Source organism: Trichechus manatus, unplaced genomic scaffold, assembly GCF_000243295.1.
Source record: "Trichechus manatus latirostris isolate Lorelei unplaced genomic scaffold, TriManLat1.0 scaffold00066, whole genome shotgun sequence".
NCBI lineage: Eukaryota > Metazoa > Chordata > Mammalia > Sirenia > Trichechidae > Trichechus > Trichechus manatus.
Window position 1 is genome coordinate 9,501,835 of NW_004444002.1, and position 16,201 is coordinate 9,518,035.

At 41.7% G+C, this 16,201-nt stretch overlaps 1 protein-coding gene across 1 annotated transcript in view; it reads right to left on the reverse strand.

Moving 5' to 3' along the window:
• Positions 1-9,578: 9,578 nt before the first annotated feature.
• Positions 9,579-16,201, reverse strand: part of ZDHHC9 (zinc finger DHHC-type palmitoyltransferase 9) — a 34,188-nt gene continuing 27,565 nt past the window's right edge. Inside the window, exons 7-10 of the mRNA XM_023734288.1 lie at positions 15,717-15,819; positions 14,967-15,070; positions 14,472-14,568; positions 9,579-11,145 (exon numbers count right to left, since the gene is read on the reverse strand). Of these exons, the coding sequence (XP_023590056.1) occupies positions 11,029-11,145; positions 14,472-14,568; positions 14,967-15,070; positions 15,717-15,819 (421 nt within the window). The 3' untranslated portion in view covers positions 9,579-11,028. The remainder of the gene's footprint in view (positions 11,146-14,471; positions 14,569-14,966; positions 15,071-15,716; positions 15,820-16,201) is intronic.

Consider the following 16,201-nt stretch of genomic DNA (forward strand, 5'->3'; position numbering starts at 1 on the left):
CACTGACATAACCATATATTATATCATATAATCCACACTGGACACCTGTGAGGTAGGCACTATCATCATCCCAATTTACAGAGGAGGAAACTTAGGTTGAGAGATTAAAGAAGTTGACTAGGAAGTCATAGAGTGAGGAGTCTGCCTGACTTCAGAGTCCAGGCTATCAAGCTCTATACTAAATGGCTTCTCAAAAGGCCTCATCTGACAAGCTTTCAAAGGCACAATCTGACCCTCTTTAATGTTCAGACCCTGTGACCCAGCCATTCTTCTTCTAGGATTTGATCTACAGAAATATTCACACAAGGGTGCAAAGATATACAGGCAAAGATATTCACAACAGCTTTGTCTGTACTAGTAAACAATTGGAAACAATACAAACACGGAATTAAATACATTAGGGTTTGTCTTAGGCTGGGTTCTCCAGAGAAGGAAAACCAGTGAAGCGGGTATATATATATATATATATATATACACACACACACAGAGAGAGAGAGAGAGAGAGAGAGATTTATCTCAAGGAAGTGTCTCACACAGTTGTAGAGGCTGGCAAGCCCCAAGTCCATGGGTCAGGCTCAGGCTGGAGCTTCTCCTAACTCACATAGCTGCAGGGGCTGACGAATCCAAGATCAGCAGGTCAGACCGCAGGCTGTTGGCTCAACTCCCAAGAACCGGAGGTCAGATGATGATGAGCCGGGTGCAGGATTCAGAGCAAGCAAGTGAGCTTTGCCAGAACATCCATATATATATAGGATGCAGGCCACAGCCCCAAGAAAACTCCCCTTACAACTGATTGGTTGATCACATCAGATCACATCATGGAGGATGACTACATCATTACATAACTGCCAAACTACATCATTAGATAACTGCCGAACCACTGAGAATCATGGCCCAGCCAAGTTGACACACAACCTTATCCATCACAGGGTTCATTCATACAATACCATGCAGCCATTAAAAATGATGTAGAAAAAGATTTAGTGACATGGGGAAAATCATGATTCTTTAATTCTTTAATTTTAAATGTTAAGATTATACAAATAGTGTACAAACATTCTTGTTGTAAAAGAATTTCATGCTGTATCAAGGGAAAAATAAATACTAAAACATGATTTATAGAGTGATTCCATTTTTATTTAAGAAAAAGAAAGACATACACACAGAAAAAAGGCTGAGAGGCTGTGCGCCGAATGGTTAACAGTGGTGATCTGGTGAGGGAAGTGGGTGGGGCTAGGGGAAGTGAGGGAGGGAAATGTTCACTTTCTATATTTTTATTTTATTTGAATTTTTAAAGTATTATTACTTTTACATCCATAAAAATGAACAATATTTCATTTTTTAAAAAAATTAAAGCAAATAGGGCCCAAGCTGCTGGCCTACCGTTTGGGGTAGCAGCAAAGCCATTATCCTGCTGGGCATCTTTTGGCAGAGGCTTCTGGAAAGATGGCCAGGAGAGGGATAATGCCCACGGTGTGTAAAAGCCACACATACCACAGATACCTACACCTTTTAAAACCCCTGAGTAATGCCTATCTAAGAAGCCCTGGTGATGCAGTGGTTAAAGCCCTCAGCTGTTAATTGAAAGGTCGGCAGTTCAAACCCACCAGCCACTCTATGAGAGAAAGATGTGGCAGTCTGCTTCTGTAAAGATTTACAGCCTCAGAAACCCTATGGGGCAGTTCTACCCTGTCCTATAGGGTCACTATGAGTTGGAATCAACTCAGTGGCAGTGGGTTTGGTTAATGCCTATCTATTAGCTCTAAGGTGAGGAAAGGAAAAAATCAGATAAAGAGGAATGACTGAGAAAAAGCTGTTATGGAAATCTCCCCTGTCCTGGGGGATAAGAGTATCTCAGGGCTTGGGGGTGGGGGATAAATACAGGCTTAATTTAGTTTGTTGTGCAAAGGCACCAAAGATCACAGGGCTTTGGGAGGGGCAGTGAGACGGGGCAACTAGGATTATAAACCACAGGACAGGCCCTGAGAGGTGAGAAAGGCAGTACCCCTACAGGGCTGCAGCCCAGGGCCCAAAGCTCTCCTCCAGGCAGGGCTGCCAGAACCTCGTGCCCAGCCCCAATGACTTCTAGAACATGCCAAGTGGCACCCTGAGCCTGGCAAACCAAGGTCTGAGGTCCAAGAGGCTGAGTCTTCACAGCTGGAGACCCCACCCCCACTCTCAGCCTAGAATGTCAGAGGGTCAGGGAGCTGTAGCCTCTAGCTCCCTTGGAAGGAATTGGGTGGAAATGGGCTGGTCCAAGAGGGCAATGAGGCTCTTCCTCTACCCTTGGGCCCCTGCAGGGCCTGAGAACAGCAAGTGGAAGCTCCTCTAGGGCAGGTGAGACCTAGCAGTTAGGCGCTAAGGCAGACATGAGTTCAAGTCTTGGCACTACCACTCACTAGCTGGGTCACCTTGGGCAAGCCACTTTACCTCCCTGAGCCTCAGTTTCCACATTGATAAAGTGGAGATAATCGTACCAGCTCTATGGGATTGCTTTGAAGATTTAATGAAATAGTGTATATAAAGCACTTAGCATAGTGCCCAGCACGTAACAAATGCTCAATGAATGATTACACGCCCCATCCTCTAAATTTGCACCATGTTACTTCCATTTCCCTCCCTTCAAGGCCCATCCCACTCATGACCCCTAGTTAGTGTAGTGGCCAAGAGCAAAGGCTTTGGAGCGTTCAACTAACGTGTTTGCAAATCCGGGCTCCACCACTTACTGGTTACATGACTTCAGGTAAGTTGCATACATACACATTTCTGTTCAGTAAAATAGGAATAATGATCTAATAATATCTACCCCATGAAGTTGTTAGAGGAATAAATGAGATAACGTGTATAAAGTTCTTGGTACATAGTGACAATAAATGGTGACCATTAGACCTTTTTGTAACCTCCAGGATACTGTGTTCCAGACTGGGCAGAAAGGCCATGTCAATATGTGCTTGTCTGCAGACTGACTGACATTCATGGACCTGGCATACCCAGAAGCAAACTGATAGCCAAGCCCCCAGAGGGTTTTGGGATTCAGGGTAGAGGTCCAGAGAGGCTAGGGGTGGAGAGAAAGCCCACTTGAGGAGCCTGGGGCAGCCCTTGTTCTACTCAGTCCAGAGGAAGAAGACTAGCCCAGGGCATTAGACTTATTTTGGGCAACTCCCTTGGACTCCCAAGGGCTGCTGGGAGAAAGAAGTTAAAGAGCCATTTCAAGAAGACAGAGTTAGAGCCCAGCCAGCTCACCAGTTCAGAGTTTGAGGTCCCTCCCTCCCTCCCATTCCACCAGGCGAAACCGCTTGGGGCACTGGCTTATCCTGGCTGACTCTCTTTCTCCCCTCTCGCTCCCTGCCTCTCTTTCTCACAACCTTACCTTAGACTACCCCAGGTAGGTTCTGATCAGTTCTCCCAGAGTCCTCCACACACAAAGGCTGCTGCCTCCACAAATGCCCTCTCCTCCCTGAAAACCCTATAGCAGTCTGATGTGATACATGGCACCGAGGCCCCAGTCTCTGCTAGTCAGCTTCCAACCTCTCACCGTGTCAAGGTTTTTCACAGAAGTTGGAGGCTGTAGTTGGGCTGTTAGAGACCAAGGGCGCTAAAATGAAGTTTCTGGAGGGTGGAAAAAAAAGCACGGATCACCATAGTCTCAGCAAGGTCAAATACCACCAACCCCCAAGTCAGGAAATTCAGGATGAGGTCTGAGGTTTCCCAGCTGGGGAAAAGAAGTGGCTCTCACACCTCTCCTTCACAATAGAGGTTACCTTACCTTCTCACACCACAGCACCCGCGCTACGTATTATTCAGCCACCAACACAATCAAGTGGGAAGGAACTGCTTCCCATCTAGACGCAGCCAAGACTCCTCCTCCAGGAAGGCGCTAAATAAATGGAATTCTATAGCACTTGATACGTAGGCTTCACCTTTTCCTATAACTTCACAGTTACCAATACAGCATTTGTATACCATTGCCTCTGGGACCTGCCAGGCATAGCTCAGAAAGAGCCCAGGGCAATGGCCCTCACAAAGGGACGGCCAGCTTGAGTGTGGGAACCCAACAAGGCAATTTCCTGACTTTCTGTGCTAATGAAACCCCACCATCAGTTCAACCAAAGTGCAGGGGTCTGGAGAGAGATTTAAGTTTAAAACAAAAACCAAATCACCATCCCTATATCAGCCCAACTCTATGCCTAATATGGAACGATCACTGATAAAATGAATCCTAAATGGCAAATAATCCTAAAATCGTTGCAGTTTCTCAGTTTACAAGATAATGAGATCAGCAGTGCAATTTCTTCTAAAGTTAATCCCAGTACATGGTCAATATTTAACATGTATTTATTGAATACTAAATCAATGAAACGCTCATTTCATTCAAGTGACATTTGGAGTTATTCTAACTCCCTTATCTGTTTACATCTACTTGACAAAGGGACAGTGGGTTCTGGAAAGTTCTCTGGATTGGGATTAGGAGACCTGGGTTCTGGGCTTGGCTCTACTAGTAAACTCTGTGACCTTGAGTAAGTCTCCATATTAATTTGTCAGAGAGAGAAACTGTGCAGCATAGATTACATTATCAATACGTTCCTTTCAGTATGTTGTGCAATACAGCCTGTATTTTATGACAAATAATCATCATGTCTCTTATGTGGGCACAAAGCTATAAACTCTTTAGCCAAGTTGGCACAGCCAAATAGCTGAAGATGAGCAGTGCTGGCAGAAAAGGCAGTGGAAAGTGGGGGAGGGTTAAAGAAAGAATACAGGGGCATGGAATGTTAGGGAGAACATTCTACTTTAAGTTCCAGAGTTATGAAACCACTTCTAAGTTAAGGGTCCCCTCATTTCCTGCCCCATGGTGGAGTGTGAGCTCTAAGCTCTTATTAATCAATTTGAAAACCCCCTAATACCAGAAGAAAAACAGACCAAGGATTTGAACAGACAGCCCACGGAAGAAATACAAACGGCAAAAAACGGAAGGCAGAGGGGAGGTACAGAAAATGTATAATCTCACTATTAACCAAAGAAATAGAAATTAAATAACACTGAGATACCATTTTATAACTATCAAATGACCAAATTTTTAAATGAGATGTGTTGAAGTGGGCCCTCTGATACACTGCTGGCAGGCCAAACCGGGCCAGCCTTTCTGCAAAGCAATTCGGTCATATTTTTCAAGAGCCTTTAAAAGAGCATTCCCTTTGACTCAACAATTCCACTTCTAGGAAATCTATCCGATGTAAATAATCACAGATACGCCCATATATAAGGGAGTTCATCACAGCATCGTTTATCATAATGAAAAACTGGAAACTCCTAAATGTCAGACAATAGGGGAATGGTTGTGCACATATTATGGAGTCATTAAGTTTTCAAATAATTTCTAATGATACAGAAAATGCTCAGTAAAAAAGCAGCATTACAGAACTCTATTTATTGGAACAGAACTCAAATTCTTAAAAAAGTCCAGGTCTACTGGACCAGCTGAGACTAGAGGACTCCCTGAGACTATTGCCCTGAGATACTCTTTAAGTCTTGAACTGAAACTATCCCGAGGTCACCCTTTACCTAAATAACAGATTAGCTCATAAAATAAAGATTATCACCTGTGAGTACTGCACTCCTTTAAAAAACCATCTATATGAGACCAAATGGTCAACAATTATCTAAAACAAAGATGAGAAGGTGAAGGAGCAGGGAAACTAGATGACTGGAAATGGAACAACCAGAATGCTATTAATGAGAATGTTGACACATTGTGAAAAATGTAACCAATGTCACTGAACAATTTGTGTAGAAATTGTTAAATGGGAACCTAATTTGCTGTGTAAACCTCTACCAAAAACATAATATTATTTTTTAAAGAAACTGTATTTATAGTTGAACTCCAGTTATGTTTAAAAATATATGCACAGAAAAAAAAAAGACTAGACAGAAATACACGAAAACATTGACAGTGATTATATCTTGGTGATGAATTTATGGGTGATTTTTAAAAAATCTTCTCACTTTTCTGTACTTTCACAGTTTTCAACAGTGAACATGTATTACTGTTAAAATTAAAATAAAAAAAAAGCGTGAGGGGAGGGGGATGTTTGTTTATTTTCTCTCTAAGCTTTCCAAATATTTAGAAAAAGGGACCTTTGAGATGATCTCATCCAGTGGTTCTCAATCCCATCAGACCCAGCCCTCCCTTGGTATATAATTTGCTTATATACATAATTTCTAGAATAGAAATATAATATACTAACTATAATACAAAGGAGAAATAAGAGGAAAGTAATTTATAATACCCCTACCCATCTGTCAGTTTGCTGTACTGTGGGGACTTGTATGTTGCTGTGATGCTGAAAGCTATGCCACCAGTATTTCAAATACCAGCAGGGTCACCCATGGTAGACAGGTTTCAGTGGAGCTTCCAGACTAAGACAGACTAAGAAGAAGGGCCTGGTGATCTACTTCTGAAAATTAGCCAATTAAAACCTTATGGATCACAGCAGAATATTGTCCAACTGGCTTGCTTTGGACACGTCTTCAGAAGAGATCAATTGCCAGAGGAAGACATCATGTGTGTTGAAGCAGAGGGTCAGCGAGGGTGAGGGAGACCCTCAGTGAGATGGACTGGCACAACAGCCGCAACGATGGACTTGAATATGCTGGTGATCATGGGGATGACGCAGGACTGAGCAACGTTTCGTTCTGTTGTACGTACGTAAGGTTGCCATGAATCAGAGCTGTTGATGGCAACAATCTATCTCTATCTAATTTATAATTAGATAATATGCATTTCAATATGCAAATAACTAGGCAAGACTATACTAAAAGACACAAAAAGGTAGTCAGATGTTTCCACCTATATACAGAATCACTGTGAATGCAACTGCTACAAATGAAGACTAATACAGGTATGTTGTATTGACAACTTAAATACATATGAATGGCACTGCCATCAGTGAAATGATTTTCAAAAGTCGTGAACAACTCTTGATAAAGTTCTGAACAAAATAAAGCTCCACCTTCCCTCAGTTTACACAGTTGTTACATTCCTGAAAATTCAGTGTATATATTAAAACTATAAAAATTTACTTTGTGTTTATTTGTAAAATAATTAACCAGTTGCTGATGAGTCGATTCTGACTCATGGTGATCCCATGTGTGTCAGAGTAGAACTATGATCCACAGGGTTTTCAATGGCTGATTACTTGGAAATAGATCTCCAGGCCTTTCTTCCAAGGCACCTCTGGGTGGACTCAAACCTCCCACCTTTTGGTTAACAGCTGAGCATGTTAACTGCTTGCACCACCAGCTAATTATATCAGGGTTTTCTGCCCACATTAATGTTCTATAGGACATTCAAAAGTTTTACAGGTACAGATTCATAGTTCCCATTCTCCTTTCATATTTATCCAAAACATGAAATCCACCATGTGAATTTTGTGAATTGGGCTTGCCTCCTTTGAAACAGTTTTAGCCTTGGACACTATTCTAAAACCTATCCCCTAAGAGCAGCAAGAGAGTCCTAGAATGTGTTCTCAAAACGGACACAAACGCTTTGTGAATTATTAGACACAGTGCTCTTCTTTAGTAGTACACCAAGGCACGAGAGTAAATCATCGTTTTTTAAAAGCCATGTACTGTAAGCCCTTGGTGATTTTCCCCAGCCTGGCCCCAGCCTCAGGAGTATAAAATGAACTGAGCTAGAAGAAAAGGACTAACAGGGCCAGTCTATGGAGAGAGGGAGGGGGGGCTACGTTGCTAGGTTACTGCTTTAACCAATCCAAGTGCTCCCAGAGGGGTACCAGATATAGGACAGGTCTCTCTCTCTGCCCTACTAAGTTGAGGGCCCTCAAAGGAAGGGGTCAAAAGATGGGGGGAGGGGCAGAGCACTTACACTAGGCACAAGTAAAGAAATGAGGCAGAAGCACAAAGAAACAGACATCCCTGTATTTCTAAAAACCATTCAAGTCTCCTTCATCAATTGGCTTCCCCCAAAAAGAAAGATTTCTTTATTAAGGAATACCAGAGAGTGAAAAAACCCAACACATATACATTTGTAGGCTCACAAAAAAGTGCAGAGATTTACATATTAAATTGCATTTAAGTTCAAAAATAGATTTAAAAACAAAATACTTTTCCCCCCAACAAGGTAAAGAGATTTAGTCAATAGGAAAAAGGGCCGTCGGGGTAAAGGCAGGAAGGTCAAGACAGGAAGAATGGAATTTAGCTACTATAGAATTAGAAACTACCTCTGCCACTGGGGGACAAACAAAGGGGGAGATGATGACCTCAGCCAGGGCAAGGGACATGAAGAAATGGCCCAAAATAGTCAACTTCCACCCTCCCCCAGAGATTCTGGATCAGTGCCAACCATCCTGGCCTGGGGAAGTGGAGGGCACAGGAATCTTCAGGAATGGGGAGGAAGGGGAGAGTTGGAAAGAGTGTCAACCATTGAAAAGGTCTAACAATTTACAGCCTATTCCCATGGGAAAGATCAATTCTTCAATCTCCCCTCTGACCAGGACTCAGACTAGGGACAGTCCCAGCTGGTGTATGGTATAAATGGGACAGATCTTCTGGCCAAGTTCTTAAACACAGAAGAATTATAAAGGAAAAGAAAAAGGGCAGGGAGTATGAAAAAGCAGAAACTAATAATAGTAATAATTTCACACTAGAGAGAAGAGATTTCCATTTTGGCCCTTCACATCAGAAAAGGAAAGCTGCTCTGAGCGACCAAGGGTCAGCAGGAGAGTGGCTGAGGTAAGTAGAGGAAGATCAATCCAGTCTAACCCAGCAGAAGAGGTGGTCTGAGCTAGGATGGGCTAAAGGGGTTCATAGGAGTGGCAGGTTACCTGGAAAAACCTAATAGCTTCCAAGCCCTCTAGAATTGGCCTTAGTTTGAACTAGCCAAAATCTAAGTACTAGAATAAAACTGAGAGCCAGAAAAAGAATGGGGAAGTAGAGGCAGATAGGAGAGAAATCTGAGTCTCTCTCTCTGTCTCTCTCCATTAGAGAAGGATTGCTCTATTCCAATCCTGCTACAAAGAAAATCTGGGAGCAGTCAAATTTCATTAATTCCAATTAATTAACGGGAACAGTGAGATGGGAATTGGCAAGGAGTCTTGACTACAGACTGTTTAAAAAGAAATACATACCACCACTTGAAAAAGATCACTAACAAAATATGTCCAAAGGAAGGCCTTGGTGAGCCTGCTTTAATAACCAAGACTCATTTGCAATGAACACCATCCATCTGCACAAAAACAATAACCTAAGAAAAAATTTGTTCTGTTCAGTAGAATAAATATAACCCCCCACCCTTCCAATCTTGTTAACACTGTATATTGCCTTGAAAGCCCTTTTTTCATAAACCAGTAAAAGGCGAACTTCAGCTCAGAAATGTAGTATAGATCAACAGAGAGTTTGCAAGCTCTCTTGCAAACATAAAAGGTCCCCTGGAAAATGGAAGTATGGCTAGTAAAAAGCAACCCCTTTTAACACCCACCCCCACCCCCACCCCACACACCAACACATTCACACCCCCATGGTGGTTCTGGAAATGGAAGGGGGAAGGAGGAGGCAGGCAGTTTGCATTAGACACAGTTTAATCGCCTTCAAATAGATTAAAAGTTCTGGTTTACACTTTCCCCCCTCCCCAAAAGTCATCCAGACAGGACCCTGGCTTAGAAAGAGAAAAACACAGGTGCTCTAGGAAATATAGCCACGTATAATACATAAATCTTCTTCCCTGAAATAGAGCAGGTCCTGAGCAGAGCTGACTGGGGGCCACAGCCCACCCCCAGGGTGAAGTGGCTCTGGGACTCTGCCGGTGGAAGTGCTGGAAGAATGGGGCTTGGAGGAAGCCCCGATGTGGTTACCGTAGCCCGAGGTGGGCCGAGGCCTTGGAGTGGGTTACCCGGGAGGGCAGCAGTGCTGGGCTTTCCCTCCTCACTCAGCCTAGGCTTAATGGAAGTATTGGTTATCCTTTTTTTCTTTTTTGAGGGAACACGGGGAGAGGAGAGGAGAGGAGAGCCTCTCTGTGCCTTATTTCCCCATTTGTGCATTCTGGGCCTCTGCAGGCCTCACACAGGGAGTCTGAGGGGGTAGTGTTTAAGTGAGCACTCGGGCTTCCTCTGAGGAAAAGAAATCACCAAAGTGCAGACTTTTATTACTGCCATTACTGCTCCTAATGGGAGCACGAGTCGAAAGGGAAAAAATTAAAAGAGGCTAATGAGAAAGGAGGAGAGATGAGACAGAGAGTGTGAGGGGTTATGCCATTGGCATCTCATAAATTCTTAACGAGAATGGCACAGGTATTTAAAAAAAAAAAGTTTCCAGGTAGTCTACGAGAAATGTAAATTGTTATCTCTACTACAACTACTTACATATATCTAATTGGAAAAGAGGAGAGCTTGAGTGTTAGTGGGTGGAGGGGGGGACAAAGGAGCAGCTACATGAATAAATACAACAAGTGGAAGGTGCCTGCCCCATTCCTAAAAGGATTAGCTGGCAATGTTGGCACTTGAATAACTGGGAGACTCCTCCAACCCCACTTTCCATCCTCTTCAATTCCGAAGGCCACAAGAACCCAGTTAGGATTTCCTGGCCAGAGGTCTCCGTGATTGCCTCTGGACTCATGACATGCAGTAGCCTGAAAGGATTTTAGCCAATCTCAAGAACCTTTAACCCCAGAATTAGACCAATGACCCCGAGCAGGAGAGCTGGGATTTAGAAGGAAGAGAGGGAAGTCCAAGGAAACTCCATGGCTGAGGCCATGGAGAACCAGTGCCAGGGCCCAAGAGACCCATTTGTCCAGTTACCAGAGGTGACTGACATCTTCTGCTACTGTCTTGAGTCCAGAAAAAAAAAAAAAGAAGCTCGCAGCAAGAAAATGCCAGTGTGCAATTGGGTGGATAAGGACCAAAGAAAAACAATAAAAGGGACAGCTTACTTGCTCTCTGTCTCAGGTTTATCTTCTCCCCTTAAATCTCTCATAGCCCTAATCAAACACAAACAAAAGTCTCTTCCATAGATAGGCTACTTCTCAGCTTCAGCCACCTCCTGTGGTGGCTCTGGGGGTTCTGGGGGTGGTATCTCTTCAGGAGTGCTGGTTTCCTCCGGCATTTCATTTGAGCTCAGGTGTTCTGTTGGGACCTGAGAAAGAAAAGATATCAAGTTCAATACAAAGCTTTCCCTCAAAATTCAAATGGAGATAATTCATAAACACTGTATTCTTCCTCTGAACCCACTGACCATACTGTTACTACAGATATGTAGCCACCAACACCAAATTCAGAATCAAGACCATCCTCTTCTCAGCAGGATGCACTGGAGTTTATTTGAGTTCAATTTTTAACTGTCTGTTGTGGACAGATGTTTCCATTATTATTTGTGATAATAATAATAATAATAATAGAGGCCACAAATAATTACACAAATCCACCTTCACAACAGAAGGTTATAATGTACTTGTCTAGCAAAGCCTGACCCAGTGGTTCTCAACCTTGTTTCCGCCCTCAATATACACCTAATTAGAACAGTGATTCTAAACTAAAGAGGAGGGTATGTGTCAAAATCTTCAGATGATCAGATGTGGTTTGAAAATGGCCCCTGAGGGATTCTAATATACCACCCTTCCCCACACTCAGCTGAGAATCACTGGCATAGATTGTTATGATTTAAAACCAGACTCATCAGAAAAATGATATTCAAAAATGATGATAATAATATATAAACATAGGTTTGCTCTACTTCAAAAAGAAAATTCAAAATTTAGAAAAGGCAAATTAAAGAACAATTACCCACCTTATAGAAAACTTTCACTTACAGGTCTATTTTAAAAGAAAGTTCAAATTCACTAAAAAAAGTATTAGAACTAATAATGACTTCAGCAAGGTTGCAGGATACAAGATTAATATTAAAAAATCAATTGCATTTCTATATACTCCCAATGAACAATCTGAAAATGGAATAAGGTAAACAATTCCATTTAGCTAGGATCAAAAAGAATAAAATACTTAGGAATAAAATTAACAAAAAAAGTATACTCTGAGAATTATAAAACATTGTTGAAAGAAATTAAAGACCTATGTAAATGAAAAGGCATCCTGTATTCACGGATCAGAACATTTAATATTGTTAGGATGGCAATACTCCCCAAATTGATCTATAGATTCAATGCGATTCCCATCAAAATCCCAGCTGCCTTCTTTGCAGAAATGACAAGCTGATCTTAAAATTCATACAGAAGTTCAAGGGACACGGAATATTCAAAACAATTGTGAAAAAGAAAAACAAAGTTGGAGGACTAACACTTTCTGATTTCAAAACTTACTACAAAGCTATGGAAATCAAAACCATATGATGTTGGCAAAAGGACAGACATATAGACCAGTATAATAGAATTGAGAGTCCAGAAATAAACTCTCACATTTATGGTCAATTGATTTTTTACAAGGATGCCAAGACAATTCAATGGAGAAAGAAAAGTCCTTTCAACAAATGGTGCTGGGACAACTAGATATCCATAAGCAAAAGAAGGAATGTAGACCCCATACCTCACACCAAATACAAAAATTAACTCAAAATGGATAAAAAACCTAAATTTAAGAGCTAAGACTATAAAACTCTTAAAGAAAACAGAGGCATAAATCTTCATGATCTTGGATTAGGCAATGGTTTCTTAGATCTGACATCAAAAGCACAAACAACAAAAGAAAAAAATAGATAAATTGGACTTCATTAAAATTTAAAAACTTTGTGCTTCAAAGGACACCATCAAGAAAGTAAAAAGACAACCCACAGAATGGGAGAAAATACTTGCAGATCATATGTCTGATAAGGGAATTGTATACAGAATATATAAAGAACTCTCACAACTCAACAATAAAAAGACAACCCAATTAAAAAATGGACAAAAGATCTAAACAGGCATTTTTCCAAAGAAAATATACAAACGGCCAATAAGCACATGAAGAAATGTTCAAGATCATTAGTCATTAACCCATTGCCGTCGAGTCTATTTCAACTCACAGCAACCCTACAGGACAGAGCAGAACTGCCCCATAGGGTTTCCAAGGAGGAGCTGGTGGGTTTGAACTGCAGACCTTTTGGTTAGCAGCCGCAACTCTTGACCACTGTGCCACCAGGGCTCCTATTAGTCATCAGGGAAATGCAAATCAAAAACACAATGAGATACCACTTCACACCCACTAGTATGGCTACAGTTAAAAAAAAAATAAAGGAAAACAACAAGTATTGGAAAGGATATAGAGAAACTCGATCCCTCATACACTGCTGGTGGGTATGTAAAATGATGAAGCCTCTTTGGCAAACAGGCTGGCAGCTCCTCAGAAGGCTAAACATGGAGTTATCATATGAGCCATCAATTCTAATTCCAGGTGTACAGCCAAGAGAAATGAAACGTATGTCCACACAAAAACCTGAACATGAATGTTCACAGCAGCATTATTCATAATAGCCAAAATGTGGAAACAACCCAAATGTCCATCAACTGATGAATGAATAAATAAAATGTAGTATATATCTATACAGTGAATTTTGGTCATAAAAAGGAAGTAGTGATACATGCTACGATATGAATGAACCTTGAAAACATTATGCTAAGTGAAAGAAGCCAGTCCCAAAAGACCACGTATTATATGATCTCATTTATTTGAAATGCCCAGAAGAGGTAAATCTATAGAGATAGATATTAGATTAGTGGTTGCCTAGGGATGGAGGTGGGGGGAGAAGTGGGAGAAAAAGGGGAATGATTACTAATGGGTGCAGGGATTTTGGGGGAGTAATGAAAATATTTTAAAATTGTTGTGATGATCATACAACTCTGTGGGTATACTAAAAACCAGTGAGTTGTACATTTGAAATAGATGAATTACACGTTATATGACTCAATAAAGCTATTACAAAAAAGAATGTTCAAGTAATAACTTTTTAGGAACATGCCTACTTGGTAGAGTGTATCTTGGGCCAGACAGCTGAATAGTTTCCACAACATCTGCATATTCCAGTGAGGGAGCCCCCTTCTACAAGGGTAAGTACCTCACTAACTCCAACATGATCCTCGGACCCCACTCTTTGCTCCTATAGCATTTTATGTGTCCCTTATTGAGGTACTTTTCACCACACTGAGCAATGGCCTGTTTTCTTGTCTCTTGTCCCCTCCCCCCTAGATAATGAGCTCCTTGAGAGCAGGGACATCATTTGCCTTGCTCACTGATGTCTTCCTACCACCCAGCACAGTGGCTGGCACAAAGCAGCTGCTCAATATATGTTGAATAAATGAATAAATCTTCATCTACCTCAAGGGCACAAAGATCTGAAGGTAATATCAGGGCAGAAGCAGAGACAAGGAAGCTGGGGTGATGGGGATACAAAATTGTCTAATTATGTTTCTAAGCTGTAAATTTAACCTACACCCTCTCTATCACTGACTCAGTCTAGAAGTCAGGAACACTTACTGGGCTCTGTGGCAAGAGGCTGCTACTGGTCTCTTGAGTACTGGGAGGTCGACTTCCACTTTCCTCCAGTGGCAAAATACCCCTTCGATCCAGCACGCTGAAGGGTCAGGAGACAGGAGAGTTAACAACGCACTCTGCATTCACCCTTCCACCCACCTGTTATGTAGACTGGAAAACATAACCCTGTCCTCTGGCAGGATAACCTGATCCTAGCATCTGCCTCCTATCTTCCAGTCACTACTTTTCCAACAAAGGGAACACCACATTAACCAGAGAACAAACAAATGAAACAAGAATGCAAGATCCGTCCCTCCAAAACAAACCAGCTTATGGTCTATGGTCTATGCCATGTAAATACGGCACCAAGGGACAATCCCTGGGAAGACCCATTTGACACTAACAGGTCACATTTAGAAGAATGCATCACACAAGGTAATAGGGTCCAGTTCAGTTACTCATCCCAGGAGCCCCAGGACCTCCTAGTTCCCTGAGTACCTGGGGGGCAAGGGACCACACAGCACTTCACAGCAGTTCTTCACGATGTTGCCATGGCTGTAGGGATTCTGGACACGATTCTTCCCTGTCCATGAACCTTTGATCTGCAAGATAAAATCCAAGGCTTACATTAAAAATTATGTTCAAGAAACACAATATATAGACACAGAAAAATGTTCACAATAGAATGAGTGGAAAAAGCAGGTAACTGAATGATATGTATTATTTTATTTTAAAAATACATAATATATACATAAACAAACACAAGAACAAGTCTAGACAAGTCTAGAAGACTATAAATCCTATCACTAACAATGGTGATCTCTAGGAGGTGAAGTTACAGGGACTTATTTTCTAATTTTTGCTCATCTGTATTTTCTGATTTTCTACAATGAACATGGATTCATCGGTAATTGTCAAAAAGCAAAGATTTATTCAGTGCAACTGTCCCTCTCCATTCCAAATCCAGAGGCCCCGGCTAGGCTTTAAGGACCTATGAACAGCTGAAGACCTTGTACCCATCCAACTTTTCAATCTCTTTTTCCTAACGTCATACAAACATTTAACTCCAAACAAAGCAGTCTGCTTTCTCTTCCACACATATATATCTGATTCAACAATCCCCCATGTCAGGTTTTTCCTGGTCTCGACCTTCCAGGCACTGGAGACTCAGTTCTCTAGCAGGTAACAAGAGAATAGGCTTTTGGGAGGAGAAGAATATGTGGTGAGGAGAAGGAATAATGGACTCACATCTTCATTGGTTGTCTGGTTGAGAGCCACAAGGAATGTGTGAAATCCAGTCAATCCCACGACAGACCAGAGTGTGAAGAAGCAAATGAGTACTTCTAGGACAGTGAGTGATGTTAAGGAATGTTGAAGGAGCCACACCAGGGGACTCAATGCCTCAGCCCATACTGGTCACACCATTTTTACCTCTTGGAACAAATGTCACAAATGGTCAAGTATCTATATATAACAACAGATGAATTCTAAACTCGCTGGATTTGTCCTTTATGAAAGGCAGAAGATTCCTGTTTTATTCACCACCGGTAGATCACTAGCATCTCTAGTGTAGTTAAGTGTTTGATTATTTATTCTTCATTGTTGGTCATCGCTGCCAATGGAAAACCCATCAAAAAATAAACTTTACAAATAAAAAATTGGTGGGGAAAAACAGAATGTGGTTATAGAAATCTCATCTGAATCTCCTTTTCAGAAATGCAGCTGCTGTATAA